The following is a 16,142-nucleotide window of genomic DNA, read 5'->3' on the forward strand; positions in this document are numbered from 1 at the left end:
ACACACACAAATGCACATATATATATATATATATACACACACACACATCCTTAACCCTGTTACAAGAAGTGTGCTACATAGGTGCTACAAAACATTAACAAATACACTGCTTGTTCCTTCCTCCAGAATTTTTCAGAGCTTTGACAATAAAAAATAGTGAGCTTCATTCTAGCTTTTTATTTGGTATCTCTTTCAGATTCACTCTTTAAATACATATTTAAAGTTTTGTGGACAAAAGTAGACTTGATTTGATAAAATGTATCTGCTTAGAAGTACATATGTGTGGGGAATATGCTGATACTCTGAACTGCTGATATTCCATATTCCATCCATTTATTTATACAAATGATTGCAATCTTTCTGTAACCACAAAATAAGCAAATAAAATCACCCCACTCTCCAATGTCCACTTTTTTTTCTTTCTTTCTTTTTTTTTTTTTTTTTTTTGAAATTCAAGCTATTTGAAGAGCTCTGTATTCTTCTAGGAAAGTCAAGTCATGGCATCGATTAGCAAATATACTTTCCTTGCAAAACTCACTAAGCAAGCTAAGTAGAAAGAGGAATATTAGAGCAAATGTCAGGAGCTAATGACTTCAACTAATAATATTTTTTACATTATAGTACTCAAGCTGAGGAAAAAACAGCAGCTCTAGAGAAAAAACACTGAATAACTGGGCAGGACTTGTCTATGTATATCTGAAACAGATTTTCCCTGTTTGTTTTCAGAAGACCCTAGAAGTTCCTAGATAAAAGGAAAGAGCTAATGGATCCCTTCCTTACTTCTGAACCGAAGTTCCCAATGCTATGTAAGTTAGCTCCTTCATGGTTTGCATCAGTCACCATTTAAAACTCCCTGCAGAATAGCTTCACACAGGCATAGGACAACAATACTATAACATTCTGCATGAAAGACCAGATAAAGAGAAGGTTTCTGAAAGTGAAAGCTTTCCATGATTGCAAAGAGTTGAGTTGAACCCCACGCTGCCTCACACCTGGTTATACCATCTCCCCAAAGAAAGGCGCTTCCCTAACATGCGCAGAAGCTCAGTATCTGGACTTTGAACTGTAGGTATCCCGTCTCCTCACATCCCTGAAATGAAGTCTAAGATGTGCCTTTGTTATGGGTAAAACTTCTTCCCTTATCACTGTCCCTATGCAAGCAGGATCCTGAGGGATCAGTCACCTTCAGGTTAAGGTTATTTCCAGAGCTTCTCAGAAAAACGTACAGTTTCACACCCATTACCTCCTCCTCTTCCTAAGCTGAAGTACACTATTTTGCAACTATCCTTGCCAATATATACCTCCTTGTAGCCTATCCCCCTGCCTCCACACATGTGTATGGACATGATTTAAAATATTTTTGCACATATCCTCTGCCCACACACATTTGTCCACCACTGTTACCCTGTTAGTCAAACAAGACTAGTAAATTACTACTAAGTTAACTATATTTTCAAGATGATGAGACTTGGCTGTAGGTGAAAGTAGTAAGGGAAGTGTCCAGCTTTCTCAATAACTTCATTCAAGTAACTTCACAACTTTCAATGAATAACCATATTCACTTGGATTAACTTTTCATCTCCTACAAGTGTCTGTGCAGTACACAGAGATTCTTACTCCCAGCTGTAATTTGCTGTTCTGCCAAGCATTTTTAAAAGTACATGCTCTCATGCTATAAACAAGGTGTTGAAAGAGCTACTATTTCTCCATATTTAGGAAGCAATCTGTGTAGGAGATGAAAATACATACTATTTTCAAAGGTAAAAACCTTAACGATATTTTACCCAGCACACAGGATAGGGACTTGGGGTTTTTTTGTTGTTGTTTTTTGTTTTTTCTCTTTATTTACACTCCCCTGCACTTTCAGCCCAGAGAAACAAAACAAGGCTAAAAATCAAGAATAGTTTTTATAATGATTTGAAAGCTCTTAAATCTGAAACTGAGCAGTTGTACATGGCCTCAGATACTCACTTCCCTTCGAATATACCAAAAAAATTGCCCTCAGGTATCTGAGGCTTTGACAGTGGGTTCCAGCTATGGCTCCTCATCCGAAGCAGAGCTCAACTAAGTAAGAGAAAAAGGTGTTTCTTCAGATACCTATTGCATATCCCTAAATATTTTAGGAACTTAAAGCCCAGACCTCCAAAGGACAGCATGTATACACTGGGAATATATTTGTTGATGACATTGGTGGCAGCAGGATCTTTTCTGCCCTCTCCTAACTCTATCATCCTCCATAAAAATCTTGCAGGAAAAACAACAAAGCTGCTTCACTGACACAATACACTTCCCACTGTTAACTTCCTTTCTATTAAATAAGTGGCAGAAGACTCCACCAGCAGAGTCCCCAATACACCAACCTCAGAAGTCCCCATGTGCAGCACCTTGGCATAGAAGGCCCCAGTGACGTGGCTGCCTGCTGCAGTCTAGCTTCACATGTGCCCACAGGCTGCCATTAATCCCAGAACACTCATACAGAAAAATCCAACACCTGCTAACAGTGTTATGGCAGATATTTTTAATTTTTCCACAAAACCATCAAGCTCACATCTGACATTTTTTCCTTCACAAAGGAAGCTCTCAAAACAATAGAAAGGGAGACTCTATCATGTTCTTCACAGAAGCTATCCAGTAGTGTCATTTATTTCTTTATTCACTGGACAGTACAGATAGGTGAAAACTGAGGTAAAAAGACAATAGCAGTGTATGAAACAAGAAGCTTGTCTATTTAAATATACTTCCTGGATTTAAAAATTGGTAAATATTTAGCAATTATTGCAAGAGAGTGCATTCAAAAATATGCTAGCAGCAGCACTATTTACTACAAGAAATCTGAAAACTGCATGCCACAATGATACAAGCCAGTGATTCTGTTTTATTTCGTTAACTTTGAAAAATCACAAGAGTGTGTATCCTGGACCAAAACAGAATGGGAAGAAATATGTAAGTGGTTAAAAAGTATTTTCATTATTTACTTTTACAGCGGCTTTACTTTCCTTCACTACTCTGGAATTGCACCAATATAACTCTGGCTAACAAACCTAATAATCAGGGTTGTTACGTTAGATAAGGCAAGAGTGAACAAGAACTGCAGCAGTTTTGGACACAGACACAAAACCCCCACAAATGGCAATACTAGAACAGCAACAGCTGCTATCCCACACTTTGTTCTGTGTATCTAAAGATCTGCCTTAATTTCACCTAGTCAATGCTTCTTGAAATTTAGTAGCTACATCCACCCTGCAAATCCAGGAACCATACTGAAATACTTTTCAAAATAAATTAGACATCTGAACTTTTATTCCCTTCCTCTTGATTAGAGCTTTTCTAGAACCTGTACTGAGCTGAACAAAACCACCCTGAACAGCTGTTGCAATACTGGAGCACACCTATATCAAAGTAAATGTCACAGGTGCTGTATTTCCAACCCAATAAAAAAACTGGGTCCCAATATCCCATGACTTTATAAGACTGGCAACTTGCTGCTTCCGAGATCTCTCTGTTCCTCAAGGCTCCCTGCATCCATTTCCCTTGTTCTTTTCTGCTCTGGACACTTCTACATGTCATGAACTAGGATGCAGTTGTTCCTTTTCCAGACCTGTATGTGAGGAAGTTTGCTTGTTAGACTATAAGCAGTTGGTCTAATAAAAAGAGATTACCTGTCCATAAACCCTGCCTCACTGGAAAGACATTTATCAGATGTAGAGGAAAGAGCATTCCATAGTCAGCTGCCTGCTACTGAGATCTTCTTGCCAGGATCAATTAAACAGAGACTAACTGTGTTCAGACCAAAGTTCAGGTCACACCTGTGAAGAAAAGGTTTCTGTTTGATAATGGCAACAGAAAATACTTCTGCCGAATACAAAATCCCACACCACCGCACACTAAGGCAGAGAGAAAGTTAGCACTTGCACAGGAATCCTGCACTCTTCCAGAATTTTATTTCACACTTAGATACAAATCAAAAGATACAGTCAGGGCTTGAAAAACCTGCCTACCCAGAGCAAGTGAAAAAGGGATGGGGATGAGTAGGTTGAGTTGGCCTAAGTAACAAAAGCCAACAAATATTTCAGAAGGGAGGAGTCAGCCAAAACTACATCCCCTCCTATAAGAGGAAGGCTGGAAGAAGGATGAGCAGGTCCATGCCCATGTGAGAAAGAGGCCTTCCTGTACACCTGAACTGACAGCAGGACCAGCAATGGATTCACTTGGGGTAGCAGGCAATGGGACAAAGAAAATTAATTGTATTTAACCACAAACATCTGACTATGCACGCCTCTACCTTGGCAAGAAGGATTAATACTACTGACAAAAAATTATCAATGGAAAATTCAGTATCCAGACTTATTACATGAGAACCCAAATGGTATTTGAAAATTAAGTTCTCCCAAACGAACATGGAAATACATAATGACTCTGGAATTATTTCTATCCACAGACAAAGGGACTATCTACCTGTAAGACAGAAATATTTCTGTCTTTGATTTTAGTACCCTTTCACTGATGTATTCAACATTTCTGAACCAAAAGGAGAAAGTCAGCTATCACCAGAAAGTGAAAAGATTCTTATACCTGATTTGAAGACTCAAGGGCAGATTAGTATAATGTGTTTGGGCAATCCTAGAACCAGAGGCCAACTTCCCCATCACCTTGCCAAAGAGTGCTAGCTCGTACATGCCAGAAGATGTTTTCATCTACAAACCTGACACCATCAGCCCTTACAAGTTGGTGTAAAGTGCATTCTCAATTCCTGAAGACCCGAAACTACGTATTCAATGGGAGTCACTCAAACTCTACCTACAAATGACTATAGATTTCACTGTTACCTAAAGAACAGAATACCTAGCATCTGCCAGGTAACCCCCAAACCACTTTTCACTGAATGATGCTTAAAGGAGAAGAATAAATTGGATTTATTCTGGCAATGCATAAAGTGATGGACGAGATTATAGAACAGAAAACAAAAATACAAAAGGGGGGGTGGGAACCCAAAATGCATACAAATCTAGTCAAAGTTAAAGCTAGCTTTTGGCTGCTGAACAGTTCTTCCTTATCCTTCTAACAGTTATCTTCCTTAGGATGTCTTTCAGTTGTCTGCGTTTAGGAAGGACTGTAGAGTATAATCAGCCTAAAATGCTACTTCTCAGAACCAGCTCCAACAGTTCTCAATGATTAGGACTGAAGGTCAGAATCACAAGCAAAAATTATGTCTTCCAAGCACCAGCTCATAGCATAGTGGTTTTGACTAGAGCTTCTTAAGATACATGCATTACCAGAAGCTATCTGGATTCATTTCAGTGCAAACTGACCATTAGGAAAGCATCTTGAGGACTCATCTCCTTCTACTTCTCTCAGCCTATGGCTTAAGGAAGTCTACTATACTGCAACATCAGTTAACTGATAACTGCTCTGAAGACTAGGAAAACATTCCTCAGCCTGCTTGTTTTTTGTTACCTTTGATTTTCAGAGAGTTCTTTGATATGGTGATTCTCCATTTTTGAACTGTAACGCCTGAAGCAGGGGTTAAATAGCACAGAATACATTTTCTTTTCCTTTCTGCCTTTTTCCCCTTCCCAGACTCCTTGCCTTCCTCACAGGTGCCAGAAGAAAAATGTAATAGCTACTTTAGCCCTCCAGCCTCCTACTTCTAAAAGGTAGGTGGGCTGGAGAGAGGTCACCTGTGCCTGCTAGAGCCCACCTGATGGGCCCAGCCTCCTCCCAGCCTCACGCTTTTCTCTCCCTCTGCTCCTGAGGCTGGATGGAAGAGGGTCAGCTCTGCTGGAGCATGAAAATGAGTTATTGCACTGGGGACAGTTATGGAGCTGGAAGGTGGAGTAGGCCAGAGCATGGGGATGTATCCAAGTTTTCTGGAAACACCTCTAGCTCAGTCATTGCTCGAACAGTAATGTGCAGGGGGCTAGGAAGCATATGGTATGCTTGCTGTGATCTTATACTTTGCTCCAGAGGTCTTCTACTAGCCACACAAGGAGAAAGAGCAGTGGGGGAGACACACTGCTGCTCTGACACAGCACAGTCGTCCTTGTGACCCTGTAGGTAGGGGTGACTGGATGGAAATGGGAAAGGAGGAAAATACCATTAAAGGAGGGAAACAAACAAACAAAAAAGAAGTAGTTACATAAAAAGTTTGAGAGCTAATGTAATAGAATGTCAGTTTATCAATATCATAGGTGCATCATTTTCAGCAATGAATTTCGCAAAAGAAGATTTACACGTTGCAAGGGTTTTACATAAACAGAGAATTCTGTAGTCTCCTAGAACATTACCTGTGCTATTCTAAATATCTTTTGAGTTGCTACATGGCCTGTAAGCCTGTCACCACACTTCAGGGAGCATTCGTTGTACAAAGACTTCCTTTACAGTCTTCAGTTTGTCTTTGGCATTACAAACAGCTCAGTCATGACAAAAATTGGATTTGAAAGTGGATGCACTTGTACTGTATAACAGGACTTTCAGTTCCATTCACACATCATTCAGGCATCTTCATCACAGATTAAATATATTAGGATTCAAAGACAGGCTACCTATTCTTTTCCATACACCCTTTAGCAATACGACACTTAAAGGAAAAAATCACAGAATAGTTAAGGCTGGAACAGACCTTTGAAGATCATCTAGTCCAGCCCCCCTACTCAAGAAGGGTCACCTAGAGCAGGCTGCCCATGTTCAGGGTTTTGAGTATCTCAAGGATGGAGACTCCACAACTTCTCTGGGCAAACTGTGCTAGTGTTCAACCACTCCCACAGTAAAGATGTGCTTTCTTATGTTCAGACAGAATTTCTTGGGTTTGAATTTGTGCCCACTGCCTCTGATCCTGCCCTTGGGCACTGCTGAGAAGAGTCTGGCCTGGTCCTCTTTAAACCCTCCCCTCAGGTATTTATACAAATTGATACTATCCCCTTGAGCCTCCTCTTCTCCAGGCTGAGCAATCCTCAGCTCCCTCAGCCTGTCCTTGTATGAGAGAAGCTCCAGTCCCTTAACCATCTTTGTGGCCCTTTGCTGGACTCACTCCAGGATGTCCATGTCTCCGCTGTAGTTGGGAGCCCATACCTGGACCCAGCACTCCAGATGTGGCCTTACCAGGGCTGAGTAGAGGGGAAGGATCCCCTCCCTCGACCTGCTGGCAATGCTCTGCCTAACGCAGCCCAGGATGCTGTTGACCTTCTCTGCCACAAGGGTACATTGCCGGCTCGTACAGAGCAGATACAGTGAGAGATTATGGTGTAAGAATAGAGAGTACAAAACGTCAGGGAAAAAAAATAAAAGGAACAGGGAAAACATACTGCAAAGAGAAAAATACAAGATTGCCCTTGGATTATAAAAGGCATTATGAAAAACAAACCCTCTTCCCATTATTTATAAATGTCTCTGATAATCTATGCAGTTAATCCTGTTTCAGATTCTCCTTCAGTTCCACAGCTTGATAATGCCAAAAAATCCATCCTTTCTGCAGAATACTTTTTCTAAACAATCTATCTCCTAAGCATCATTCAAATATTTCCTTTCAGTGCCATAACCTGGCCTCAAAGAGCCAGGAAACACATCCTGGAATGTAATCCTGTAATGAAGCATCCTCTTTCAGAACCTGATGGACAAGCCATTTAAGCCAAAGGAAGGTCACCCGTTTATTTCATTGCACCATTAAACCACTTCTTATGACTCCTGAAAATTGCAATACTAACTTATAACCACAGCACTTAGCTTTACTAAATCCAAGCAGCACAATGGAAATGCTCATAGTTATTAATACATCATTTCGGGTAAGGGAAAAGATGCCCTATGGCTGAAGCGCAGTACTAAAAGTCAAGAAACTAAGAATAAAACTAAGGCCCCGCTCCCAATTCCTTTTAGGACAGTTAAAGGAAAACCAGCCTATCTAACATTATTTTTAGAAATAGTAATTGGTCTATCTTTTATCAACCTTTTCAGAACCCCAATGACATGTTTCCAGTCCGCTGCCAGAGGTTTATTCCCCAACACTGAATGTGTCCATACACATACGCTTGAGTTCCACATTCAGCACAAAAGAGGGAGTGAAAACTACCAGCAAGAGCAAGGTGAGCAGCCCTGGATGAGAGAAGGAAAGTACTTCCAAAAGCAGCTCCACCACCAACGGCAACAGCTTCTGCTCTCCTGCCGACAAATACGCTTTATCAGGTTATCCCAGGCCAAGCCATCTGCTCCCACCTTACCAATGGAAGCCTCTGTGTATTCAATTGAATCAAATCATTAGTTGATATCACCCTCCTGAGGGAAGGGAAGGGAAGTTAAAAACCTTTACTTAAAACATTTAAAATCGCAGTAACGATGTGTGGATAAACACTGCAACAGTATCTTATTTTCCCATTTGGGACAAAAGAAAAGGCCCTTTTTGTGTTATATGGCACACGAAAAAGTATTTTTCTTTCATATGACTGGAGTTTTATTTTACATACAATTAATAATTGAACGTTTATGCTAAGTAAATAATCAAGGATAGTTTACTCAGACTGGAGTTTTCCTCAAACTATCACTTGATTTACAGCTTAACAAAAAGAGAGAAGCAGTGTACTCCCTGACTGGGTGGTGGAAGATCACTTCAGCACTCTCTTTAGTTAACATTCCCAGGCATGCCATGCAGCCTTTAGGAAAAGTTGTATCTTTCTTTTTTGATCAAAACCATATTAAGAATTTCAGCATTCCACCACACCTAACTAAAATTAATCGCTAACTAGAAATATCTGAATGAACGTTTTTCTGCAGTAAAGGAGAGCTCTGCTAACTTCTGCTTGGCATAACACAAGTAATTTGATAATTCATACGGGTTGAACCAAGGAAGACATAATTCCAGATTTCACCTAACTGAAACAAAACCACAATATGCCCTCCAGCAAGTGGCATTAAAACAGACAAAACAATCAGATATACTAATGTTACTGTTATTTTCTCAAAGATTTCTAAGATGCTTTTACAGTGGCATCCACAAACTGATATGTGGTACCATGGACTTTTATCCAACACATCCTTTTCCATCCCATCAAAACCTCAGGTAGAAGTGATAGATTTTAAAGCCTCCTTCTATTTATTAGTATCAATATTAGGGGCGAAAAAAGGACCATTTAAGAGAAATTACTTAACAAAAAAAAGAAAAGTAGATTTAGGAAGCTCCATATACTCTCTTTTTCTAAAATGGTTGTTCAATGTTGATCCATGATGGGGCACAAAATTAATTTCTCTTTCAATGCAGGTAGATGCATTAATGTGAACACAGAGTCAACAAGCAGACAACTCTGACATGAAGGACCCACTCAGAAGGAACCCTAGAATGAGAGATGACCATCACACAACACCAAGTTAATACATAGTTAATGGACAGGTCCTCTTGGAAGGCAAATGTAAACACATGGGAGTGACTTTGCAGAACACCTTTAATTATTAGTGAAGGGGCTGACTTCAAAAGTTTGAACAAACATAATTTTATCTCTTTTTATATTCAAGGTACAGAGAAAGTACAGAGAAAGTACAGAGAAAGTACAGAGAAAGTACAGAGAAAGGCGAGTTTCCAGATTTTTGGCATATCAGAAAATACAGAATTTGAATACGTAAGACTGCTGCAAAAATCTATTTGCTCTCATAAGGAAAAAAAGTAAATTCAGAAAAGTAAAATATTATACGATGCAGAGGAAGTGATCTCTTCTGTTGAATCACTACAACAAATTCAGCTCAATAGTATGTTTTTCAAATTGGCCCAATCTACAGAAGCTTATATGTTATATTGGAACACAATAAGCTGCTCTTTCCATATGGTAAAGGAATTAATAATACTGAAGCGTCAAAAACAGAAGTTGGCTACTGGCATCTTTATTTATATGAAGAAAATAACATGCAACCAAAGTGAAAGAACAAATTTTGGCATATTTAGAAACAAACAAGCAGTTGAAAGTAAAATGACGTCTAAGCAAACAGCTACCACAGTGACAGCAGAAGCTGCAGACAACACGAGGAATGCTTCTTCTAATCACTCCTGCTTTGGGCATTCACACTGATAACCATTTAAAAAGCAAAGAAGAGTCAAGATACTATGTAACTGAAGTTAATCCAAAGATCACAGAAGAACTTTATCAATCTCAACAAAATAGGCATTTGAATGTAGCACCTTAATACCGCACCAATGGTTAGCTTCTATTGACCAAACAAAACAGGCATGTATACATAAAGAGTAGCAAAAACCTCTAGCTATTCAAGTGCAAAAGAGAAACCAATGCCCCTGAGTTTAGGCTAATGTTGGTTTAAAAAAAAAAACAACATTCTAGTACTGAAGGAACTGTGTCTTTTCATTACTGCAATAACCTTTGCTGAGTTACAGTATTATTTTTCTTCCATTGTTTACAGATTTTACCTAGGTTTTTCTCCCAGCCAGTTAACTTTTCCTTCACAGGAAAGTTAAGTTTGTGTGTGTAACACAAAACAACAATTGTATTTAACATACTAACTGAGTATAATTTGTCACACATATCACATGCTAGGTAGCAATATCAAATAGAACCTGGAAGATATACAAACCTCATGAAACCCGAAATTTTCAGGCTGAGAAAGACTGTGACAGCCATTTAAAGAAGGAAGACAGAAAACAGGGTGGAGAAAACTTGTGTTGGCTGTTACTGAATGCAGGTAACATTTCCATAGTTTGTATGAATTTCCTGAGCAATTGTACTTTCCTCCCCATGCTTTATAAAATGCACTTACTTATAGAAATTCTATACAAGCCATACATTTTTATTTTATTTCACCACATAATTGGATGTGGAACTTAAAGTGAAACTAACTGCTTCTAGGATCCGTTTGACAGTTTGAGCCAGACATAGATGAAGGGCAGAAACCGGAATTGCCTGTCAGAGTTGCTGCAAAAACTGGATTTTGTGAGGAGTGTCAAAATAATTGGAACAGAGAAAAGCTCCAAAAGCTACTAAGCAATGGTGACGGTGGGATATTCCGGCACAGGAGAAGCACACATGAAAGAAATTAAAAAACAAACAAACAAACAAAAAAACCCACCACTACCAAAACCCCCACACCTTATTATCTGAACACAGGAAGAACAATCCATAACTAAAACACTTGCTCTTGCTTTTCTGCGCCCTTAAAATGCATTAGTAAATGACTGACAGATATGAACAACATATTAAAAGGATTTCCCTTGATGGTTTTACTCCCCATACATTTAAAGACTGATAGCTAAGAAAGCTATAATTGTTTCATTATTAAGTATTTTATTATCTATGAGAGAAAAAAAAGCCTTACTATAATAAATCATCATATGATATTAACATGCAGGATATATAGTTTCATGAAATATGTATATACTCCTCCAATTAGCATAGCAAGAAATAATCACCCAATATAAAATGCATCCCTGATGTGGTATTGCTGTGGATATGCCAGCCACCAAAGCAAATGGAGGTATGTGACACTGTACAGAACAGTCTTATAAACACTCTAAAGTTTTCAGGTGCCTCACTTTCATAACATGTGCATTTCAAGTGATAGGTCTTTTATTTCTCCAATTCTATAATTCAAAGGCAAGATATTTTTCTGCACTGCATTTAAATGAAACTTAGCTGGAAATGGTTTGGTTTTTTTGTTTTTGTTCTTTGGGTTTTTTTGAAATTACACAATGTGTTAAACTACTCTGAACTAAAACAAATACTTGCGAAATGGTAACATTATGTGGAAAGCAGCACATAAATTAATATTTTGGGTAAACAACCTTAAATGTCCATACATGAGAGAGAATAATATAAAACAATAGTACTGAATACACTTTCTTAGAGCCAAAATGATTTACAGAAATCAGCAGGAAAAGCACTGCTTTTCAGGAAAAAAAACCCACCATAATGAAAGAAATACATATAGGAATTCCTTTCACACAAACACTTTTTGTGATATGTAGACTAAGTTGGCACAACATGCAATTGTTTTTTAAATCTGCTTAGATCAGTTTTCTGTAAGAACAGAAGACATATATATTGCCCTGAAAACCCAAGCATTCAGTATTTCAATCTCTCAGAATATACGTTAAGCAAACTTCACTGGGCAACAACAGGGAAGATGAGAGATTCAGTACCGAGTAGCTTGTCCTTCAAACACTCTTTAGTCATTACTACAGACAGTGGCAGCAATAATGCCTACGTTTCAGTCACCTGACACTCTCCCTTACAAAAGACTAGTGCAATATTTTCTCAGGCTGTAGCATCTCTATTGTTTGCTGCATGGCTTTGATTTTTGGCAAATAAAAACGCTTGAGGTTTGCAAATGTTATTTGCTTGTGCCACAGAATTCTACTCCTTTCTGCAGAATTATAAACCACTAAACAACAGTCTTTCCTCTAACAGTCAAGAGATGCAAATACCTTCCCTTACCATGGGCTTGTACGTTACAACTTGATCTTGGCAGAATGTCTAAAGTGATGGACATCCTAAATCTGGTGCCTCACATTGACTGCCATCCTAGCAGTATCCTCAGCACTGGAGACCCCTAGAAATCAAAACTGTACTCAGATGCTGCCAGAGAAGTACAAAGCTTGGGAAAGAGGATGCAGGCTGCAGGTATTCAACCTGACACTTGGGCAACACCCTTTGGGGGGGCAACACATTGGGAAAGAGCATTTTACTTGGGGATATGGAGGAATGATTCTCTCTATCTCTGTGAACAAGACAAGGACTCCAGAAACAGACACAAAAACAAATGCGTGAATTAAGAAAGTACGAGTCCACACTCCCTGCTAACAAATGGCAGTAGCAACTGTTGTGATGGCTACAAAATTGCTAAATTGGGCCCAGAATAAAGTCTCATGCTTTGCTACAACAGATTCAAATACCATCCACACTGCTATCTGTAAAATGTACCACGCAAACACAATCTTTTCCCAGGGTGTCACATATTATCTTCTAGTAGTTGATTCGAATAACAGATTTGGCTGAGAGCACTCTATACTGCAGTGCTTAGGCATTAGTGTTCAAATGCTGATGCTTGGCCAGAGGTGATTAGATCTGTCCATACTCTACAACACATCCCACTTGAAACCACCTTTACTTACAACACCACATGCTGCCTTTTCCATGGATTCCCAAACTCATGTATGGCAAAAAATAGATGATGCCCTGGTATACGCAGTGAGCAAAGCTTTCTTGCGACATTTGTCACAGCAGTTAGAAGGTATACAGTAGGAAAACACAAGAAGAAAAAAAAAAGTCTGTGGACAAGGCAAGCAGATAGTATGCAGACTTCTTATGCTTTGGGGGGGGGGGGCTCACAAATAAGAACTCTGTACAAGAATTGTTTTCCTCTCTCTTTTTCCACTGTGGAACATGAAAAACTGGACACCCAAGACCCAGCGGTGTTGACTACTCAGCTGCAACAGATTGCAGCAGGGGCTATGACTGCTGAGCACAGGAGGAGCACGAGGGACAGAAATGGAAATGCTCCTGGCTCTGTCCTTGACTCCTGACCCACTGCTACCTCAGAGAAGTTAAAGACTTGGATTCATCTTCCCATTCCATAAATTGAGGATAATAATACTTATCTCCCAAAACAATTGTAAAGCTACTTTAGGAAACTAAAGTAGCTTAGGAAAAAAAGAAAGTTAATTCTTTCTTCCGCCCAAGGATGTGGATGGCAAGCCATCCACAAAGCAAAAGCCTCATATCAGATGATTAAGGTAAAATTACAATGAATAGCCGTCTAATTCCTTAATCACCATTCACCTTGTACATTGGAATGGGGAGAGGCCATGTGAGGAAACAGCAGTCAGACTCATCCTTATGAATCTATTCTAATGCATACACGTGAGGTGAAGAGTTAAGGTTGCAACCAGCAGCCTTAGCTCTAACATCTCCTGGTGCCGAAGGACTTGATCCTATGCAACTTTCCACACACAACTCCTTCTAGCAGAGCAGCCTTTCAGAGTGCGGGCTCCGCTGCATCAGCCGTGTGTGCGTGCACACACCCACCCCCTCTTCACCTTCAGAAATATAAAGTTATGCTCCTTGCGGAAAAGCAACGAGTAGGGACCTTAAAAGGAGCCGTGCCTACGCAGAGGCTCAGAACTAGGCACACTCAGGCTTCATACCAGCTTAACCAGTTTGCTGCCTAGGTTGGCCAAGCAGCACAGGCAGGCCCAGACACCGCAGAAGATTAGGCTTAGGAATCGCTCCCTCGTAGCTCTCCACTCCAGGGCAAAAATCAAGTTGCCTCCCGCCCCGGCAGCGCAGCCAGCGGTTGGGAAATTAACGGCTGCACAGGCAGGCGCCGCGCGAGCCCGACCCGCCCGGCTACAAGGCGCAACGGCTGCCTCGTGGCAAGCGCGTACCGCGCCACAAAGAAACGCGCCGCGCGCAGCGCTGCGGCCAACGGGCCCGCGCGAGGGCGGCGAGGCGCTGCGCCCGCTGCCGGCCCGGCGCAACCCGCCTCCACATCCCACGAGCCGTCGCCGCCGCTGGCCCGCCGCCGGGGCTTCGCGCACCCGGGGCTCCCGCCGCGGAAAACCCGCCCCGGCCCCGGGGCCCCGGCGCCGGCCCGAGATGGCGGCCGGACCTGCCGCCACCGCCGCCGCCACCTGCCGGGCGGGCGGGGACCGCCCCGCGCCCCTTTGTGCCTCCGGCAGCCGCGGCCCGAGGCGGGAAAGGAGGGGAGGGCGCCCTGCAGCGCCGGTGCCGCCGCGGGAGGCCGGCGGGGAGGTGAGAGGCAGGCGGGCGGGCGCCGGCACGGCGCCGCCGCCCTCCCGCACCTGGCGGGACCGCGCGGCTCGTCCCCTACCTGCTGCCCGCGGGTAGCTGCGCGCAGCCCCCGGCTCCGCCATCTTCCTCGGCCGGTGCCGAGCGCCGCTTTGCCGCGTCCCGCCACCGCCGCCGGGACTCCGCTGCGCTCCGCGGCGCCCAGCGGCCGCCGCACAGGCGCACTGCCCGCCCCGCGGCACCTAACACGGCGCTGCGGGAGGGGGGGAGAGCGCTGGGGCCGGGCACGGCTGCCTGCCTGGTGCCACACGGCGGCGGCGGCGGCGGTGGTGGTGGTGGTTCCTCCGCCCGCGCTGGGCGGCGGCGGCGGCGGCTCCCGCGCCGCCAGGTGCTGCCCCGGCCCCGCCCCGGCGCGGGGCGGGAGGGGGAGGACGGGGGGGGGTCCGTGAAGCCCCCGGGAGCCTCGGGGCGAAGCTGCCGGGGCCCCGGGCGGTCCCGGCCGCCGCGGGGAGCCACAGTGGGGAAGGGCGAGCGCCGGGGGCTGCGAGAGTTTAATTTTCGCGTCTGCTAAACCGCCGAAAATAGGGCTACGAGTAGGGCAAGCGCGCACCCGGCAGGAGCGTCCCTGAAACTTCCCCGCGCTCCTCTCCCGCAGCGCCCGGCCTTGCCCCATCTGCCCCCCACCCCTCCGGAGGCCGCGGCCGTTGCTCTGTGGGGGAAGCGGCGCGGCCATCACGGGGCGGCAACGGCCTCGCCTCGCCGCCCGGGGGTTGCTCCTCGCCAAAATGGGGGCTCGCGGACAATCACCCCCGCGCCGCCAGCCGCCGGGGGTGGGCGAGCGGCGGCCGTTGGCTCCTCCGCTATGTCCTGCGCTTGCCGCGCTGCATCGCTGCGTCGCGCGGCGCTGAGCGAGGCCGCCCGGCCTTGATAATTCGGCGCGTTCAATTAGTTTGTTTAGGAAAGCTAAACATCGCCCCCGTGGGCTTTCAGGGAGGTCCTGACAGTTCCTTCTCCCAGGTTTTTCCGTACGCCGGGTTAGGGGAGCCGTTGCCCGTCGGACGTTGCCTCGGTCGAAGCCGAGGCGTGTTGTCCCCGTCAGCCCCTTTCTACGCAGCTGGGCGCTGCCGGCCCCGCCGTGGTCGGTACAGCCCGAGGGGGACACGCGTGTCTTCCTGCATCTGGCTGCGTTTCCAGCTGTTCCTCCCCCAGGTCACTGCGGGGTCCAGGTCTGGAGAGAGTTTGTTCAAAACAGGTTGGCGCTGCAATGGCGGTATCGTTTTCTATTCAATTTTAGAATAGGATTGAAGGAGAACTGAAAAAAAAAGAAAAAAGCTATTTTTTCTTCTCTTAAATAAACGTATGCTAGTGGTCAAAAGACAAAACCTTTTAATGCACAGCTCACAAATTTATTTT

At 43.5% G+C, this 16,142-nt stretch overlaps 1 protein-coding gene across 2 annotated transcripts in view; it reads right to left on the reverse strand.

The window, feature by feature from the left end:
• The window catches only part of MAP7D2 (MAP7 domain containing 2), an 86,426-nt gene extending 71,386 nt beyond the window's left edge, over positions 1 to 15,040 (reverse strand). For both annotated transcript variants that reach the window (XM_067297141.1, XM_067297136.1), the window contains exon 1: positions 14,812 to 15,040. In XM_067297141.1, the coding sequence (XP_067153242.1) occupies positions 14,812 to 14,854 (43 nt within the window). In that variant the 5' untranslated portion in view covers positions 14,855 to 15,040. The remainder of the gene's footprint in view (positions 1 to 14,811) is intronic.
• Positions 15,041 to 16,142: the final 1,102 nt, after the last annotated feature.

This window comes from Apteryx mantelli, chromosome 1 (genome assembly GCF_036417845.1).
Source record: "Apteryx mantelli isolate bAptMan1 chromosome 1, bAptMan1.hap1, whole genome shotgun sequence".
NCBI classification, from domain to species: domain Eukaryota; kingdom Metazoa; phylum Chordata; class Aves; order Apterygiformes; family Apterygidae; genus Apteryx; species Apteryx mantelli.